The 14,887-nt window shown below is 37.3% G+C and overlaps 5 protein-coding genes across 5 annotated transcripts; 1 reads left to right on the forward strand and 4 right to left on the reverse strand.

The window, feature by feature from the left end:
- Positions 1 to 602: 602 nt before the first annotated feature.
- RPL8B (60S ribosomal protein eL8) lies at positions 603 to 1,373 on the reverse strand (the record flags this gene model as incomplete). Its single annotated transcript, XM_003959713.1, has 1 exon — positions 603 to 1,373. One exon carries the CDS (start codon positions 1,371 to 1,373, stop codon positions 603 to 605), a length of 771 nt encoding a protein of 256 aa, XP_003959762.1.
- Positions 1,374 to 2,092: 719 nt separating this feature from the next.
- KAFR0L00210 (MIP/aquaporin family protein) lies at positions 2,093 to 3,457 on the forward strand (the record flags this gene model as incomplete). Its single annotated transcript, XM_003959714.1, has 1 exon — positions 2,093 to 3,457. One exon carries the CDS (start codon positions 2,093 to 2,095, stop codon positions 3,455 to 3,457), a length of 1,365 nt encoding a protein of 454 aa, XP_003959763.1.
- Positions 3,458 to 3,557: 100 nt separating this feature from the next.
- ATG10 (E2-like conjugating enzyme) lies at positions 3,558 to 4,049 on the reverse strand (the record flags this gene model as incomplete). The annotated part of the gene is made up of 1 exon (XM_003959715.1): positions 3,558 to 4,049. The coding sequence occupies one exon, from the start codon at positions 4,047 to 4,049 to the stop codon at positions 3,558 to 3,560; it is 492 nt and encodes a 163-aa protein (XP_003959764.1).
- Positions 4,050 to 4,287: 238 nt separating this feature from the next.
- Positions 4,288 to 5,091, reverse strand: SDH2 (succinate dehydrogenase iron-sulfur protein subunit SDH2; the record flags this gene model as incomplete). Its single annotated transcript, XM_003959716.1, has 1 exon — positions 4,288 to 5,091. One exon carries the CDS (start codon positions 5,089 to 5,091, stop codon positions 4,288 to 4,290), a length of 804 nt encoding a protein of 267 aa, XP_003959765.1.
- Positions 5,092 to 5,406: 315 nt separating this feature from the next.
- Positions 5,407 to 14,808, reverse strand: VPS13 (membrane morphogenesis protein VPS13; the record flags this gene model as incomplete). The annotated part of the gene is made up of 1 exon (XM_003959717.1): positions 5,407 to 14,808. One exon carries the CDS (start codon positions 14,806 to 14,808, stop codon positions 5,407 to 5,409), a length of 9,402 nt encoding a protein of 3,133 aa, XP_003959766.1.
- Between the last annotated feature and the right edge of the window lie 79 nt (positions 14,809 to 14,887).

Consider the following 14,887-nt stretch of genomic DNA (forward strand, 5'->3'; position numbering starts at 1 on the left):
CAAGTTGTACTTGTAAGCAGATTGATGCAGTTATGTGGGTAGAGAGAACGATCCTATAAACCGGAGAAACTATTAATGTGATCACGGTAATGAGTCATGTTTGCAGTAATATGAAAAAATGGTACGTGCTTTTGTATTTTTCCAATCTTTAGTTACGATATTTCCAGGCCTAATTGAGCAACACATAGTTTTTACATCTTCTGGTAGTAAGACGAGACGTATTTTATCGTGTACAATTTGATAACTGTATTATCGTTTTCCAAATTTCAATATTGAGAAGCTGTGATGCTTCAGAGCTCTCTATATAAAAGTTTGATCGCCTCAACTTCAAATGAAGCAAATTATTTGTCACAATGATGACTCACAATGATGAATTATTTTTATCGACTATCATTCATTTTTGATACGAATATCATCTGCAACTGAGCTGTATTGAACATCTAGTCTTCTTTGACGTCACTATGGCACACTTTAGAAGTATAGCAGCATCTTATTGCCATTCAGGGACCCGTGAATATCTGGAATCTAGAATGACATCGTGTTTTATAATGATTGAAATGGATTGGATCTACAAAAATGTTATACAATTATAGTTTATTTATTTAAGCAGATTCAGCAGCCTTAGCCTTCTTAGCAATCTTGGTTTGAGCCTTGTGACCCATGATACCACCACCCCAGTGCTTCTTGACTTCATCGTATTTGTCGTTGAAGTTAGCGTTGATGGTAGAGACTAACTTAGCTAATTCAGCTTCGTCTTCAGCTCTGACTTCAGTTAAAGCAGCGACAGCAGAGGTCTTTTGGTTAACTAAAGTACCTAATCTAGCCTTACCCTTGACAATAGCGTATGGAACACCCATCTTCTTGCATAAAGCTGGTAAGAAGATAACTAATTCGATTGGGTCAACATCGTTAGCAATTAAAACTAACTTAGTCTTCTTGTTTTCAATTAAAGAAACGACGTGGTTTAAACCGTACTTGACAGCGTATGGCTTTGGAGAAGCTTCTTGTCTGGTCTTACCTTCGGCAATAGCAGCGGCTTCCTTGGTTAATCTTTCCTTCTTTTCGGCAGAAGATTCTGGTCTGTACTTGTTGAATAACTTGAAAGTTTCAGCAGCAGTGTTTCTGTCTAAAGTGTATTGGAATTGAGCAACAGCAGGTGGGACCTTTAATCTGATGGATAAGATCTTCTTTTGTCTTTGTAATCTGACATATTCTGGCCATTTGACGTATCTAGATAAGTTTCTCTTTGGTTGAATAGCTTGACCAATACCAAAGTTCTTTGGAGTAGAGTTGGTTAATGGGTTCTTTGGCTTAGCAGCCTTAGCGGACTTAGCACCGAATGGAGCTGGAGCAACTTTCTTACCTGGAGCCATTGTTTCTTGCGTTCCTTTATCAACCAAGAATATTCAACTACGAATCATTAAAACCTCATCACCTTGTATACAACTTGTTTCCAGATACAGCTACCATAGCTCGACTCCCATACTACTACGAGTTCTCACGCTTCCATTACTGCCATCGCAAAAGTGAAACTTTTCGCACGTGCGTCCATTCCGTTTTAGGAAATTTGTGTTTCATACTTTTCAATTTCTCGTGAAAATAAAAAAAGAAGAAAAAATAACATCCGTACATTTGCAAAAAACAGTCACACAAAAAATCAAATGAAAGCATCAGTGGCACAAGAGATGCAAAGATGGGCGGGCAGCTTTGGTATGGTAAGTCTCGTGTAACTGAATTCGAACACTGCTAGATTTTAGTGGGATGAAGGGGAATAGTAGTACAATTCATCTCCGGACGTTTATCTCTTGGACTAGAATTTAATGTATTTGTACCACGTTCGGCATTATCTATATGGTGTTCCTAATCAGCGAGCTGTAGTAGTGGGACTTCTATAACCCGCTATAATGTAGAATACAGATGATAGTTTATACTATTTTTCTTTCCCATACCACGTTATCAAGTTGGTTCTTCTATCATTACTGTAACGTGGACTTGTATAGTAGCTAGTCTTCTCAGTGGTATATAATATCACCAAGAGATGTGATATCGGCTTGCAAACTATTCAACCTAGATAAGTACAAAGAATGTAATAATGGTTTCTCAATATTTTTCCACCGAAGACTTTGATTTGGAAATGCAAACAAACTGTCACAGGTCAGCAACAACATTATCTGCTAATGTACTCGATTTACGAAGCATTATACCACAGTTGAGTGAAAGACACCATTACGGCCAGGAAGATTATTCTGAAGAAGAAGTTGAAATTACCAATTATAATGATGTTGATAGTGAAAAGATCCATAGTATAAGAGTAAAACCTAAAAGAATTCACCAAAATCCACAGACACCTATGGTCTTACCATCTACGCACAAACCGAAAAATTTACTCTCATGGCTGAAGCAGAAGACGTATTTGAAGGAATTTTTTGCTGAATTCTTAGGAACTATGGTGATGATAATATTTGGGTCCTCTGTACTATGCCAGGTTATTTGTGCCAACAAATTGCAAGATAATGGATTTAATGATAAAATGGTTCAATTCAACGATACTGAAGTTTCAAATTCACTAGAAAATTTGAAGTTGGTTTTTGCAACAGGTGTGGCTGGATCCTTTGATAATATTGCATTTGGCTGGGCTGCAGCAGTCACCATGGGTTATCTCACAGCAGGAGGAAGCACCATCTCAGGAGGTCATTTAAATCCATCTATCACAATAGCTAACTGCGTTTTTCGAGCCTTTCCAATAAAAAAGGTGCCAATTTATGTAGCAGGGCAGTTGTTCGGGGCAATATTTGGCTGCCTTATAGCATTTGGCTTATACAAGGAGGTCATTGTTGAAGCATTTACTAACTGGTGGGATCACGAAGCAGTCGGGGCAATGTTTTGTACAATGCCCATGCCCTTCCTCTCCAGTGCTAGGCAGTTTTTATCTGAATTATTGTGTACTGCAATGCTACAGGCTTGTATCTTTGCACTAACAGATCCGTATACATCTCTTTCTACCAATGTTTTTCCAATATTACTTTTCATACTAGTTTTTGTCATTAATGCTTCCATGTCATTGCAAACAGCTGCATCCATGAATTTAGCCCGTGACTTCGGTCCCAGGCTGGCTTTAACCATGTTAGGGTTCAGTAAGCAAATCCTTTGGTCTGACTACTACCATTATTTTTGGGTCCCGATTATCGCACCCATATTAGGAGCTCTTCTAGGTGGATTAATATATGATATATTCATATACCAAGGTAATGACTCTCCAGTGAATTGGCCACATGCCTCTTATGTAAATTACATGGAGAAGCGTTTGAATAAAGATGTAAAGGATGAATGCCTGTATACCCATGAGGACGGGTCTAAAGACAGAAATAGGAAAACTGACAAAGGTAGAAATTTGAATGTCGATATCAGGGAAGTTGAGAACTCAAATTTGTCAATGAGTAATTATAATACAAAGTAAAAGGATAGAAGTACTTCAACACCGAAATCTCCATAGACAAGTATTTTTATAGGTGCTAAATATCATCGAATATAGAAATTTTTATTGGAAGCAATTGTTACTAGTTCAGCCAGCTGAGTGCGAAAACACTGAACCATCTATTGAGGTAATCATTCTTGAAATCATTGTCATCCCCGACAATGTCAGTAGTATCGCATGGGTGAATGTTGAACCATACTTCACCATTAAATATGTCGAGGCTGACAGAAAACTGCGTCATTGAATTGCAATTATCGGCACTCTTATTCACAATGCTGTCTATATCCTTGGGGAACACGAGTGTGTAGCTTGGTATATCATTATCTTCTTCAAAGTCCCAGATTCTAAAGAGCAATAAGGGCTCACGATATATTTTTGAATAGATAACCTTTACCTCAACGTATGAGAGCCTCGTAGTGCGTAAACTCGCTGATATAGCGTGTGCTGAATCGATCTGTAACGTTAGAGACGCATCTGATTCACAGATATTGGCATTCCTGCATGCTGGCCAACTCTTTACCACATCATTATAAAGGCGGTGCAGCTGTATGCTGTACTCTTCTTCATTCAGCATTGTTTAGTTAACTCTCCCAACCTGTACAGTCTTTAGTAGATGTTCATCACCATTCAAAAGTTAGTATGAAGCTTTTCCATTTGTCTGGCCTTTAATCGTTCTATTCCCTTCGAACTGCACTAAATGTTTTGTTGCCAATTAGATATTATTCGGAAAACGTAATAGTAAACTTTAATTAATAATTTATTGAATGTAATAAATAAGACTAAATACTAATAAATAAGTGGCGATGAAGACATCAAGCAGACAAAGCCAGTTTCTTTTTGATCTCAGCAATTGCTAAACCGGGATTCAAACCTTTAGGACAGGTTCTCGTACAGTTCATGATAGTATGGCATCTGTAAAGAGACATGGAATTTTGCAACATGTCTTTTCTTTGTCTAGTGGCCTGATCTCTTGAGTCGATCAACCAACGGTAAGCTTGTAAAAGAACTGCAGGCCCTAGATATTCCTCTTGGTTCCACCAATATGATGGACACGAGGTAGAACAGCATGCACATAGAATACACTCGTACAAACCATCCAGCTTCTTACGGTCCTCAATACTCTGTGGGACTTCTTTACCGTCTGCTGGGAATGACGATCTCTGTAAGTATGGTTTTATAGATTTATACTGTTGATAAAAGTTTGTCAAATCAGGGACCAAGTCTTTTACAATAAACATATGAGGTAGTGGATAAATTTTTTCCTGCTTACTAACATTCGTATCAATCTTACAAAGACATGCCAGTGTGTTTCTACCTTCGATATTCATAGCACAGGAGCCACATATACCTTCTCTGCACGACCTCCTGAACGTTAAGGTAGGATCTTGCTCATTTTTGATCTTTAAAAGGGCGTCCAGCACCATGGGACCACATTCATTAAGATCCACCTGATAAGTCTGCAGATGAGGTTTTTCAGCCGGTTTATCCGGATTCCAACGGTATACCTTGAATGTCTTCATCTTTGGCACGGTAGAATGCGTGGCCATGGCACTTTCAGTAGTGGCGACGCCCCTTCTTGCAATGAAACGGAACAAACTTCTCTGAATAAGGGCCATTTTTTGAAATGCACGCCTAATGCAAGCAGAAAAGCTTCTCTATTCGAAACAAATATAAGTACAAATACACCTTAGTTTCAATATAACTGAATCCGTTGATGATTTATATATCTAAAATTCAATGACCTTTATATATATATTTCTGTCCGTATTACTTTTTTATATCTTGTGATACCCGCATTTACGGAACTCCGAGAAATGTCAAGCCAATCACCGATGCCCATCAACTTGAAAAGGCCAATTTGCTTCCCAAAGAGTTGAGGCGATGCACATGGTGGGAGAGACGGTTTACGAGGCTACCATGCAGTGTGTAGCTCACAACACTGCCTCGCAGTATTTGTTGTATTCTGTGACAGCAATTGCAATGCTTTTGTAGACGGATTTTCTCTCTTGTGGATCACTTATAGGTATGAAGTATTCACTTTGGGATTTTAGCTTGATTCTGATCCCACCGCGTTCCAGGGTAATACCCTGAATAGCAGAATATGCGGTGCCCCACATCACTTGTTGTGTAGCGATTCGTATTTCAGCTATTCTTTCCATTGACACAACGACAACTAGTTCTTTTCCTGGTAGGACAACGTGCGACAGATATCTATCTGTCAAGTACAGTCCCCCGTTTGCGGATTTCAGCCAGTATTGACCTTGAGACTGCCTCAAATTGTAACATTTGACCACTTGATCGAATGGGTCAATGTATCTTGGTATGCGAACTCTATTAGCTGCGAGCATATCTAATGCCGTAGTAGTGTTTTTTACACCTTGACTCAAATTACTAGTTAAATCTAATATACCGATCGCCGTCTTTGTGGGTAGGCCAATCAATCCGGTACCAAGACCTTTGAAAAATCCTGCAGCACCTTCTCGTTGAACTCCCCTGTAAGGGTCAACAGCTAATCCACTGATACCGCTTCCAATAGTACTGGCAAAGGATTCTGCACTGGATTGAAATATGTTAGTGCTGTTTTTATTAATACGTTGCTGTAATCTTCTGCTCTCTTGAAATTTGGAATCTTGTGTAACAGACAGACCCTTAGCAACAGCACCTGTCAATTTTGCCATACTGTCAGAAACACCAAATACGGTTTTTTTAACAAAACTCAAACCACCCTTAGCAATATGTATACCCATTTCTTGAGGCCTGTCATTCATTATGTAGCCCTGATATGGCTCGTAAAACAAGTCCCAAACACCAGAACTGATTGTGTTGAATAAACCTACTGGGTTTCCTAAGAAGTCAGCAGAACCCAGAATCATATGAATCTGGTAAAAAAATTGTTGACTATAGTGTGTCTTGATCGAGTTAAATAAAACTGTTAAAGGGACACGCACGTTGTCTAGGAATAGGGAATTCAGCTTTATTGGAGCATCATTAACATTACCCACAGTCATGGTCAATACGTGTAGTAGGAATGTCGATGTAGATGCAGTTGTATTCTCTATTTCTTCCACTTTATCTAAATCGGGACCATTATTGGCCGAATTGAGCCTTTCTGTTCTGACAAACGACAAATGGAGCAGAGTAGGTTGAATATGGAACATTTCAAAGTAAAAGTCGTTAGAAAAATTAACCTCTTTCACTTCTGGCAATCCCACAGTTTCCTTAAGAATGATATTGTTGTTTGAATCCACATCATGCCATGGTGCGCCGGGAAACTTTAAGAAATCAATCAATGAGTAAACAAAATCTTCGTCTAGTTGAAGAGAGAATTCCTGAACAAGTAATGTTGCATGCTTGAAATATGGGACACCATACGAATCATCTTTGACTTTTGATACTGACCCTGAGAGTACCGGGTGATTTTCAATCTCTTGAGAAGTTTTAGGTATTGCCGTTGGATACAATACATTATTATATGTTGCGCCAAATAATTGGTTATCAATCTGTAGCCATTTAATTTTCCAGCTGAAAGTTTGATATAAGCTCGAATTGTTATATCGGAATTCCACGCCACGGAATGTTGTATATGCTAACTCTTTTAGATTAGCATCAATCAACGAAATTCCAATGCCCTTAAAAGAAACCACTATTTTCGTGAAAACATCCTTATCCTCATCTCTGGCTTCGAATACCTCACCAGAACTGCTCAATGATATATTGGAACCCATACGGGAAGATGTTGGTCCGCTCCTTGCCCTCAATTTATACAAACTCAATTTGCTATTGTAATTTGTAATGACCAATGCTTGAGTGGGGCCATCTGCAATAACATTAAGATCAACTATTACCGTTTCTTCGTTTGCCATTCGTGCCGGTATCCTCATAGGTTTTAGATTTCCAATCTCCGCAAGCTGGATCTCCCTCTTTCGACTACCAGAAGTTATAATCAGTTTCTTTTGCTTAGCTGTTGGGTAATCCCATGCATAAGGCATTACACTTCTAGGCGGGACCCGGTAATATAGGGGCTTGTACTCAACCTCATTCTGTTCATCATACTGATCAGCCTCGTAGTAATCATCCAATATATTTATGTCTCTTTGATAGAAAATAAACTCTGTATCACTAAAATTTCTAATAGAATATGGCCAGCTGTTCTTACCATCCTTGATGACGATAAATAAAGTAGCATCTTCTAGAATAATTTCAACCTTTAGGAGCATATGTAAGCCTTCTTCAGTGAGTAATTTCACATAACTGAGTCCAACATCTTTCATGGAGAATGACGTTGACCACTCACCGCCACTCACAGTCTTTCTAATCATTAATTGCTTATTCAGGACTGTCCTCATTTTATATAGTGGTATTGATGTCATAGTTTCCACTTTTGTCACATTAGCGGATCCGATCTCACATAATTCTATTGGAAATTCCAATTCATTCTTAACTATGTATCGAGGTGTCACATTGATAATTCGACTTAGAACATATTTTCCTTCACCTTCGGATATATTAACGCCTAAATTGTACTCAAGAGCTCGATTCATTTCATTAAGCGTTACATCAAATGATTGGCCCAGGCCATCGAAAGACACAGGAATACTCCAATCACTGTCTTTAAACTTGAACCGTGCTCTATTATTATTTTGATTATCTTTATCAAATGAAAACATAAAAGGCAAGGTGTATCTCTTTTCAGTTGCCTGCACTATTTTTGATACAGCAATATTGGAACGACTGCTTTCAACATAAAGATCTTTATCTGTATGGTTAATAATAACATAAGGAGAGAATATTTTAATGATCTTCGCCCTACTGCCTTCGATACTCTGATACTTAAGGCTCAGTTGTAGCCTTTGTCCATTTTTCATATTCAGAACTAATGTCGTCTCAGGTTCCAATGCTGTTCCTTTTGGAGTGTTTACAATAGAAGGCTTTGAAATGGCACTATTCTCAAGTACAGGTTCTAATGAAAAAAGAAGAAACTCATCAAGAGAAACATCATGAAGACTAATCTGTTCCGATTTTTTTAAGTATTTAAACTTCTTCATTTCTTCTCTTCTCCCAAAAATGCAGAAGTTAATGTCACATGGCAAAAGATTTTCAACAATTATAGAGGGTGATATGGTTATTTTCATATGTGGATAAATCTTCGCCAATGGCTCTCTTTTATCGTATTTTCCATTGACTTCTATGAAAAATTTGTCATATAGTTCATGTCGTGAAGAACATTCAAATGAAAGAGGTCTGTCTAAGAGCTCTTGCCATGCAATTGCTTGCTGTGACCAATCAAATTCAGTCTCTCCCAATGGCTTTAAATAAATCCTTGAATTATATGCATACTCAATGGGGACAGACCCACATGTTGTTGGATTAATTGTAAACTCAATCGATTCGGATTGCCCACTCGCCTTTACTTTTACTTGAATGGGCGTTTTTGTTGTATTTTCAAGCTGTAATGTAGATCTAAAAGTAACCACTTTGACATTCTCAGTATTGCATCTCAATTCAGAGACAATTCGATTGTGTACTTGATTCACGGACGGTTTCAAAGTGTGCAATAATTCACCTTCATATGTTGCATCTATTGTCAATACTGACTCATACTTCATATCAGCTGCCGCAACGCATAAAAAGCTCTTCGTATTATCAGTGTCAAGTCTTTCCCTTATTGTCTGCCAATCTTCAAACTCCCATGGCATATGACAGTTTTCCTTTAGCAGAGTCAGTCCATTCCGTTCTTTATCATCGTCACTTTTTATCCATACATTAAGATCAAGTCCTGTATCGTTGATGAGAAGATATGGTTTTTTTGAGCCTCTAGGAGTCAGGCGTATCTCTTTTGTTAGAGATGCTGAAATATTTGATAACATCGAGATAGATTTCGATGATAACGTAACTTCAGTAATTTCTCTGCCAATAACATCAAAAATTGTCCCGGCATCTTGATTCGGACCTTTGGACAAATGGAAAGAAATTGGTGCTGGCTCAATCAATGGCTCCCAGCTTGATCTTGAGTAGTTAAAAATATTAACTTTTGGCTCTACCGTAACTAGTGCATCCAACTCTGTTGACCAGTCCTTTGCAACAGCGGTAAAGGGACTGATATGCATGTCTAATATTGGCATTTCATGAACATCGCCCAATAAAATCATTCTCAAACCACCAAAATCAGCATCAAAAGTTTCCGCTTTTAACACGACATCAGGCTCTTGTATCCGGATGTTATCTTCTGATCCCTTGGTATCAGAAAGATCACTTTTTGAGCTCAATAAGCTAGGTGCATATTTAGCAAGACGTCTTTCGAACTCCTTTGAAAAAGTGGTTACAACATTTTCGTTATTTTCTGATAGGTCTTTTGAGTCAATAGGTCTATTTTCGAAATCCAAAAGTGAAACTGCCTTGTTGAAAATCACCATTGCAAGCCTTATATCTCTGAGGGAAATACGCATAATTAATGGTTCAATCGCAACATGTATGTTGGTTAGTAGTTTATCTATCGTGGAATCTCTTCTATCAATCGTAACTGTGGAGGAGAAATCGTCTAATAAACGTACTTTACTCTCTTCCATAGACTTCATTTTGGATAGAAACATCCCAATATTATTGGCGGATAGCGTTACAACATTTTGTTCCACAATCAAAATTTGGCCTACACTAAATACCACGGCCTCAGAGTCTATATCAGATGGATCAGCCAGAAGAATAATTGCAGTTCCGACAATATTCATCGAGTACTGAAATAGATTACTTGAGTCATCAGATCTAGTCTCAACTATGACAGGCTCCATAACCTTAGTCGTATCTTCGGACATTCTCGAGGAATCCCTAGAAATATTCAGAATATCAAAGAACTTTTTGATAGCAAACATATGATCCATCGCTAGAATAATACGTGGACTATTTATCGTAGCTGCAATATTGGTTAACAAGCCCCGTTCCAAACACTTACGAGTAATTACAGCGCTGAATTGATTATTACCTTCTTGTATTTTTGGAATTAGCTCAGAGTGCTTATTATCCTTGACATTACGTGTATCTTCAACGGTAAATGCTACAATGTGAGCTTCACCGTTTATAACACCATTTTCTTTCATATCCAACGATATAGCGCTGCCTTCTAAATTTACTTTAGTAATACTATTTCTCTTGATGTCCGTACAATCCTTCGTATTGTCAAACAACGTTAATGATATAAGTGGTGCTTGAAAATTGAAACGAATATTCTCATTTAATGTTGCCTGTGTGGAAGTTTCTTCCTTCGGGAGAATTCTTGTACCGTCGTCCGCTGCAGGGCTAGTTTCGCCTATGGTGACATCTGCACCTAGTTCGTCCATTTTAAGGTCAAAAAGACTCGGATCCTCTATGTTTAGGGACTTCTGGATTGAATATAAAATCTGATATAAATACTTCATTTGCAGCTCCGTGACACATAGTGTCATAGGCTCCAAGGAACTGGAAATATTATACTTTGAACTGGTTTCATTGGAGAAGGGCGTATAATCCATATTTACCAGAAGGCTCATTTCATCAGCAATTGATAACCTTTGTTCCAGGCCGTTTTCTAAATTGAGCAAGGAAGAAATCTTTCCATTTCTTACCCCCATACGAATATGATTTACTTTTCCGCCATCAGATGTGTCTTCAAAGTCATTTGCTATAAAAATTTCACCTAAATAAAAGGTCATCAAGTCAAAGGTACTAGACGTCCCATATTTCTTTGGTTTCGGAAATTGGAGGATAGGAGCTTTTATTACAACGTCCAACTTCATATTATTTACAGTGTCAAATGATGGCGCTTGATTATACGCAGCAAGCCTAGCTCTATCGAAATATCCCTTCATTTTCTGAAATTTGTACAAGAACTCGAATATTCTTTTCACACAGTCCTCGTTAAAATTGGCAAATGCTGAGCCAACTACACACTTCAATGCACAGTCATAATTGTTTGTATTAATGGTTGGATCAAACGTTTCGTAAGAAAACTCAAAGAGTTCTTGATTATCCATGGAAATCAACTTTCTTAGTACTGAATTCCTATCTGCACCCTGATTTATTTCATCCGTCAATTCTAAACCGTCAATCTTCATGTCTAGTTTCATCTTTTCAGGCAATAGCAATACATCAAATTGACCTCGAGACAGTACTAAAGTTGCAATTTTCATTGCGCTATCATTAAATATGATATCTAAACCAGCCATGTTGAAATTGAGACTTAGTTTTTGAGCAGCATCTTCCCTTTCTCCTTCATTATGTTTTAAAACATCAGCAGGAAGTTCAGGAGCATTTGGATCTGTAAAGGTAAGAACGGAATAGTTCATTAGCGTTAGAAGAGATTTCGGTGTTAGAACAAGCTTGAGCTTTTTCAAATTCATGTTCAAATTTTGGTCGAAAACTTCAATCAATGTCCCTTCGTGGGAGACAATTCTTTGTGTTCTCTTATATTCAAAAGTAACAAGATCATCTCCTGTATTGCCATCCACATAAGAAGATATTAGATTTTTTAAATCGTTGTCCTGACTATTTTCAATACAATCTTCGACATTCAATGAATGGACGCTCATATCAAGATTCATTTCCTTCGCTTTTCTAGCAAGATCAAATTTAAATGTTGTACCCACCATATCGATCAATTTTTTGCACGTCATCGTTTCTTTATGAATGCATTGGAAAACCGAGAATTGCGCTTGATCTATATCAAAATGTATTTCCAGTAATTTCTGTTCAATTTCCAGCGGTGACATTTTATTCAAACGTGCAACGATTTCAGTCAGCAGTTTTTGCTGTTCATTTTTATCTTGTAATATGTTGGTGTTAGGTTCTTGAACATTTGAATAATCATCGGCGGGTTCGTTGAAAATGGGGAAACACTTTTCAAGAAGATCTAATATGATCTTGTACTGGTAATCATTAAAGCCTAGTGCAAGGTTTGGCAAATGTCCAAAAATTCGGAATTTCGGTAGTTTCAGAGCTTTTGGTAATATGGAAATATCTAAGGTCAGTTCCACTTTCATTTTGTTCAAAATGCAAAAATCATTTTGATTATTTTTTTGGGTTATATTCGAAAGTGTGGACTGAACATTGGGTCCAACTAAAATCTGGGTATCTTGGGAAATAATACTGAATCTATCATACATCAGTCTGTTGATATCAGATGTATCTATTTTTTCATACTGGTCGGGTGACATACCTTTAATTTCCTTAATCTTTTCCTTTGGTACAATATCACTTACTAAAGATATATGCCCCGCATCAATAATAGCGCAAGGAGTATCCCAAGAATGTGGATTAATCGGCAAAATAATAAGTGGAGTTTGAAGATCCACATTTATGTTGATCGTTTTGTGTTCTTCGAGTAATGATTCTATGCCCATTCTTGTTTGAGAAGACCATCCCTCCACAGTTGCTTCGGCAGCACTAATAATTGCACCAATGGTGTCCAGTTGTTCTTCACTGGGGCTAAAAAATGTAATCACTTCATTGATGAAATGTACATGGTAAAAGACAGTTGTCCCTAATAATTTTAGATCAATCTTCGAATCGCTTAATCCATCCAATGGGTTGGACTCATAAACGACTGAAAACAAGGGTTCTTTCCGTGCTACATACACGATATCATCTATGTTATCCAGCTCATCATTTATTTTAGTTTCCAAAGAAGTCTTGGGGCTGACAATATGTTTGTAAATACTGTTGGGGGAGCCATCCTCTATTTTAAACTCGTGCATTTTGAATGTTGTCTTGTAGGAGTCAGACCTCTTTAGAAAATCCCATTGACAGTTTTCAAAGATGATTTCACCAAGTTTCATTTTTTGTTCATTCTTCTTGATTGCAAAATAACCTTTCCTCAAACTTCCTGTGATTTTCAATGTAGTCCAATGATTTGGTATCTTGATATTTGCAAGATTCTCTTGCTTACTTGCATTAAATTCCTCACTTTCATCAAATTCTATGACATCGTAAAACTCTTGCTTTTGTTCCTCAGTAATAATCAACTCATCTTGCTTACCTTGCTTACTCGTATTCCACCAACTAGAGAACCAAGTTGCATTTTTCTGTGGCTCTTGTGAAATTTGTGATAATGCAGGAGATAGGTCTTTATTGCTGGCTTTCCACTTTTTGTAATCTAGCTTCGCAATAGTTCTGAAAAGAACTATCGAATCAAAGTCCAATTCTTTATGTAATTCTGATAATTCTGTTTCCAATGATTTATCAGGAAGGCTATCTTCGATAGTCGGTAACTTCAATTTCTCAATCCAGATTTCTATATATTTTCTTCTTTGATGACATCTCTTTTGAATGTGATCCCATGTCCAGACTGCGTTTTTCTCATGTATCTCATTGATGACACACGTACCAATATATTTGAACCATTTTCTGGGATCCTCAGAGACACTGATTGTTGGCCTATTCAGCTTGAATTTCTTAGTGTGATTGATTAATTGTAATTTAGAAAGGGAATACATTATATCCGCATATTCAATGTCATCTAATTCTATACCAAACTCCTCAAATAAAACGTCCAATTCAACATGCGCCTGATTTTCCGTTGTACCAAGCTTATTAATACTTAATCTTCCCAGACCACTAATAGGACATAAGATATACTGAATGTTATCAGCAGATTCTATGTATCTCTTAAATCTTTTAATAAGCGCTGCCTGAGGGACCGTTTCATCTAAAAAGGAGTCTGAATTTGTGTTCCAATAGAGGCTGAAGGATTTAAGAGTCAGTAGTTTATGAGTTATAGTTTGAGTAATCTCAATAAAACTTGGTTTCCAATCTGAATCTGTAGAAACAGCAGATATTTCATTTAAAGTGATTCCTAATGATGATGGGAATTTGGAGTATATGCATGACGTATCTTCATATCTGATATGTATATTCTTAATAACAACCTGCAAATTGTCGATGACTTTGGTAATGACCGACTGCATAAAAGTTTCATTCTTAGAATCTTCATTAACCGAATCCAAGGTATACTTATTTAGTTCCCATTCTGCTAATTTCTGTAACTTCAATCTCAATTCTCTTTCTTTATTATCGGTAGTATTTGAAAGGTTCCTAGGAACGACCAACAGATAGACGTCATTTATAATGATCTTGACAGGCTTATTTTTCAAACTCGACCAAGGGACATTTAAAACTAGATTGTCTAAGATACCAAATTTTACATCAATCGGTAAATCTAACGAATCAAGACAATCTTTCCTTAATTTCAAGTTGTTCAACTTAACATCTCCATTCCATATTCCAACATTCAATTGTTTTGGATCAAAATTCTCTACATAAGATCCGAGTAGTCTATTTAGTAAAGTTGCTGCTAATGATTCTAGCATTCTTTACCCCGTCAAATACCTCTATTAATTGGCTTATAAGTTCTTCCCAAAGGTATTGGCTTAGTCCCTTTTCTCTTAT

The sequence above is a fragment of the Kazachstania africana genome, chromosome 12 (genome assembly GCF_000304475.1).
Source record: "Kazachstania africana CBS 2517 chromosome 12, complete genome".
Taxonomy (NCBI): Eukaryota; Fungi; Ascomycota; class Saccharomycetes; order Saccharomycetales; family Saccharomycetaceae; genus Kazachstania; species Kazachstania africana.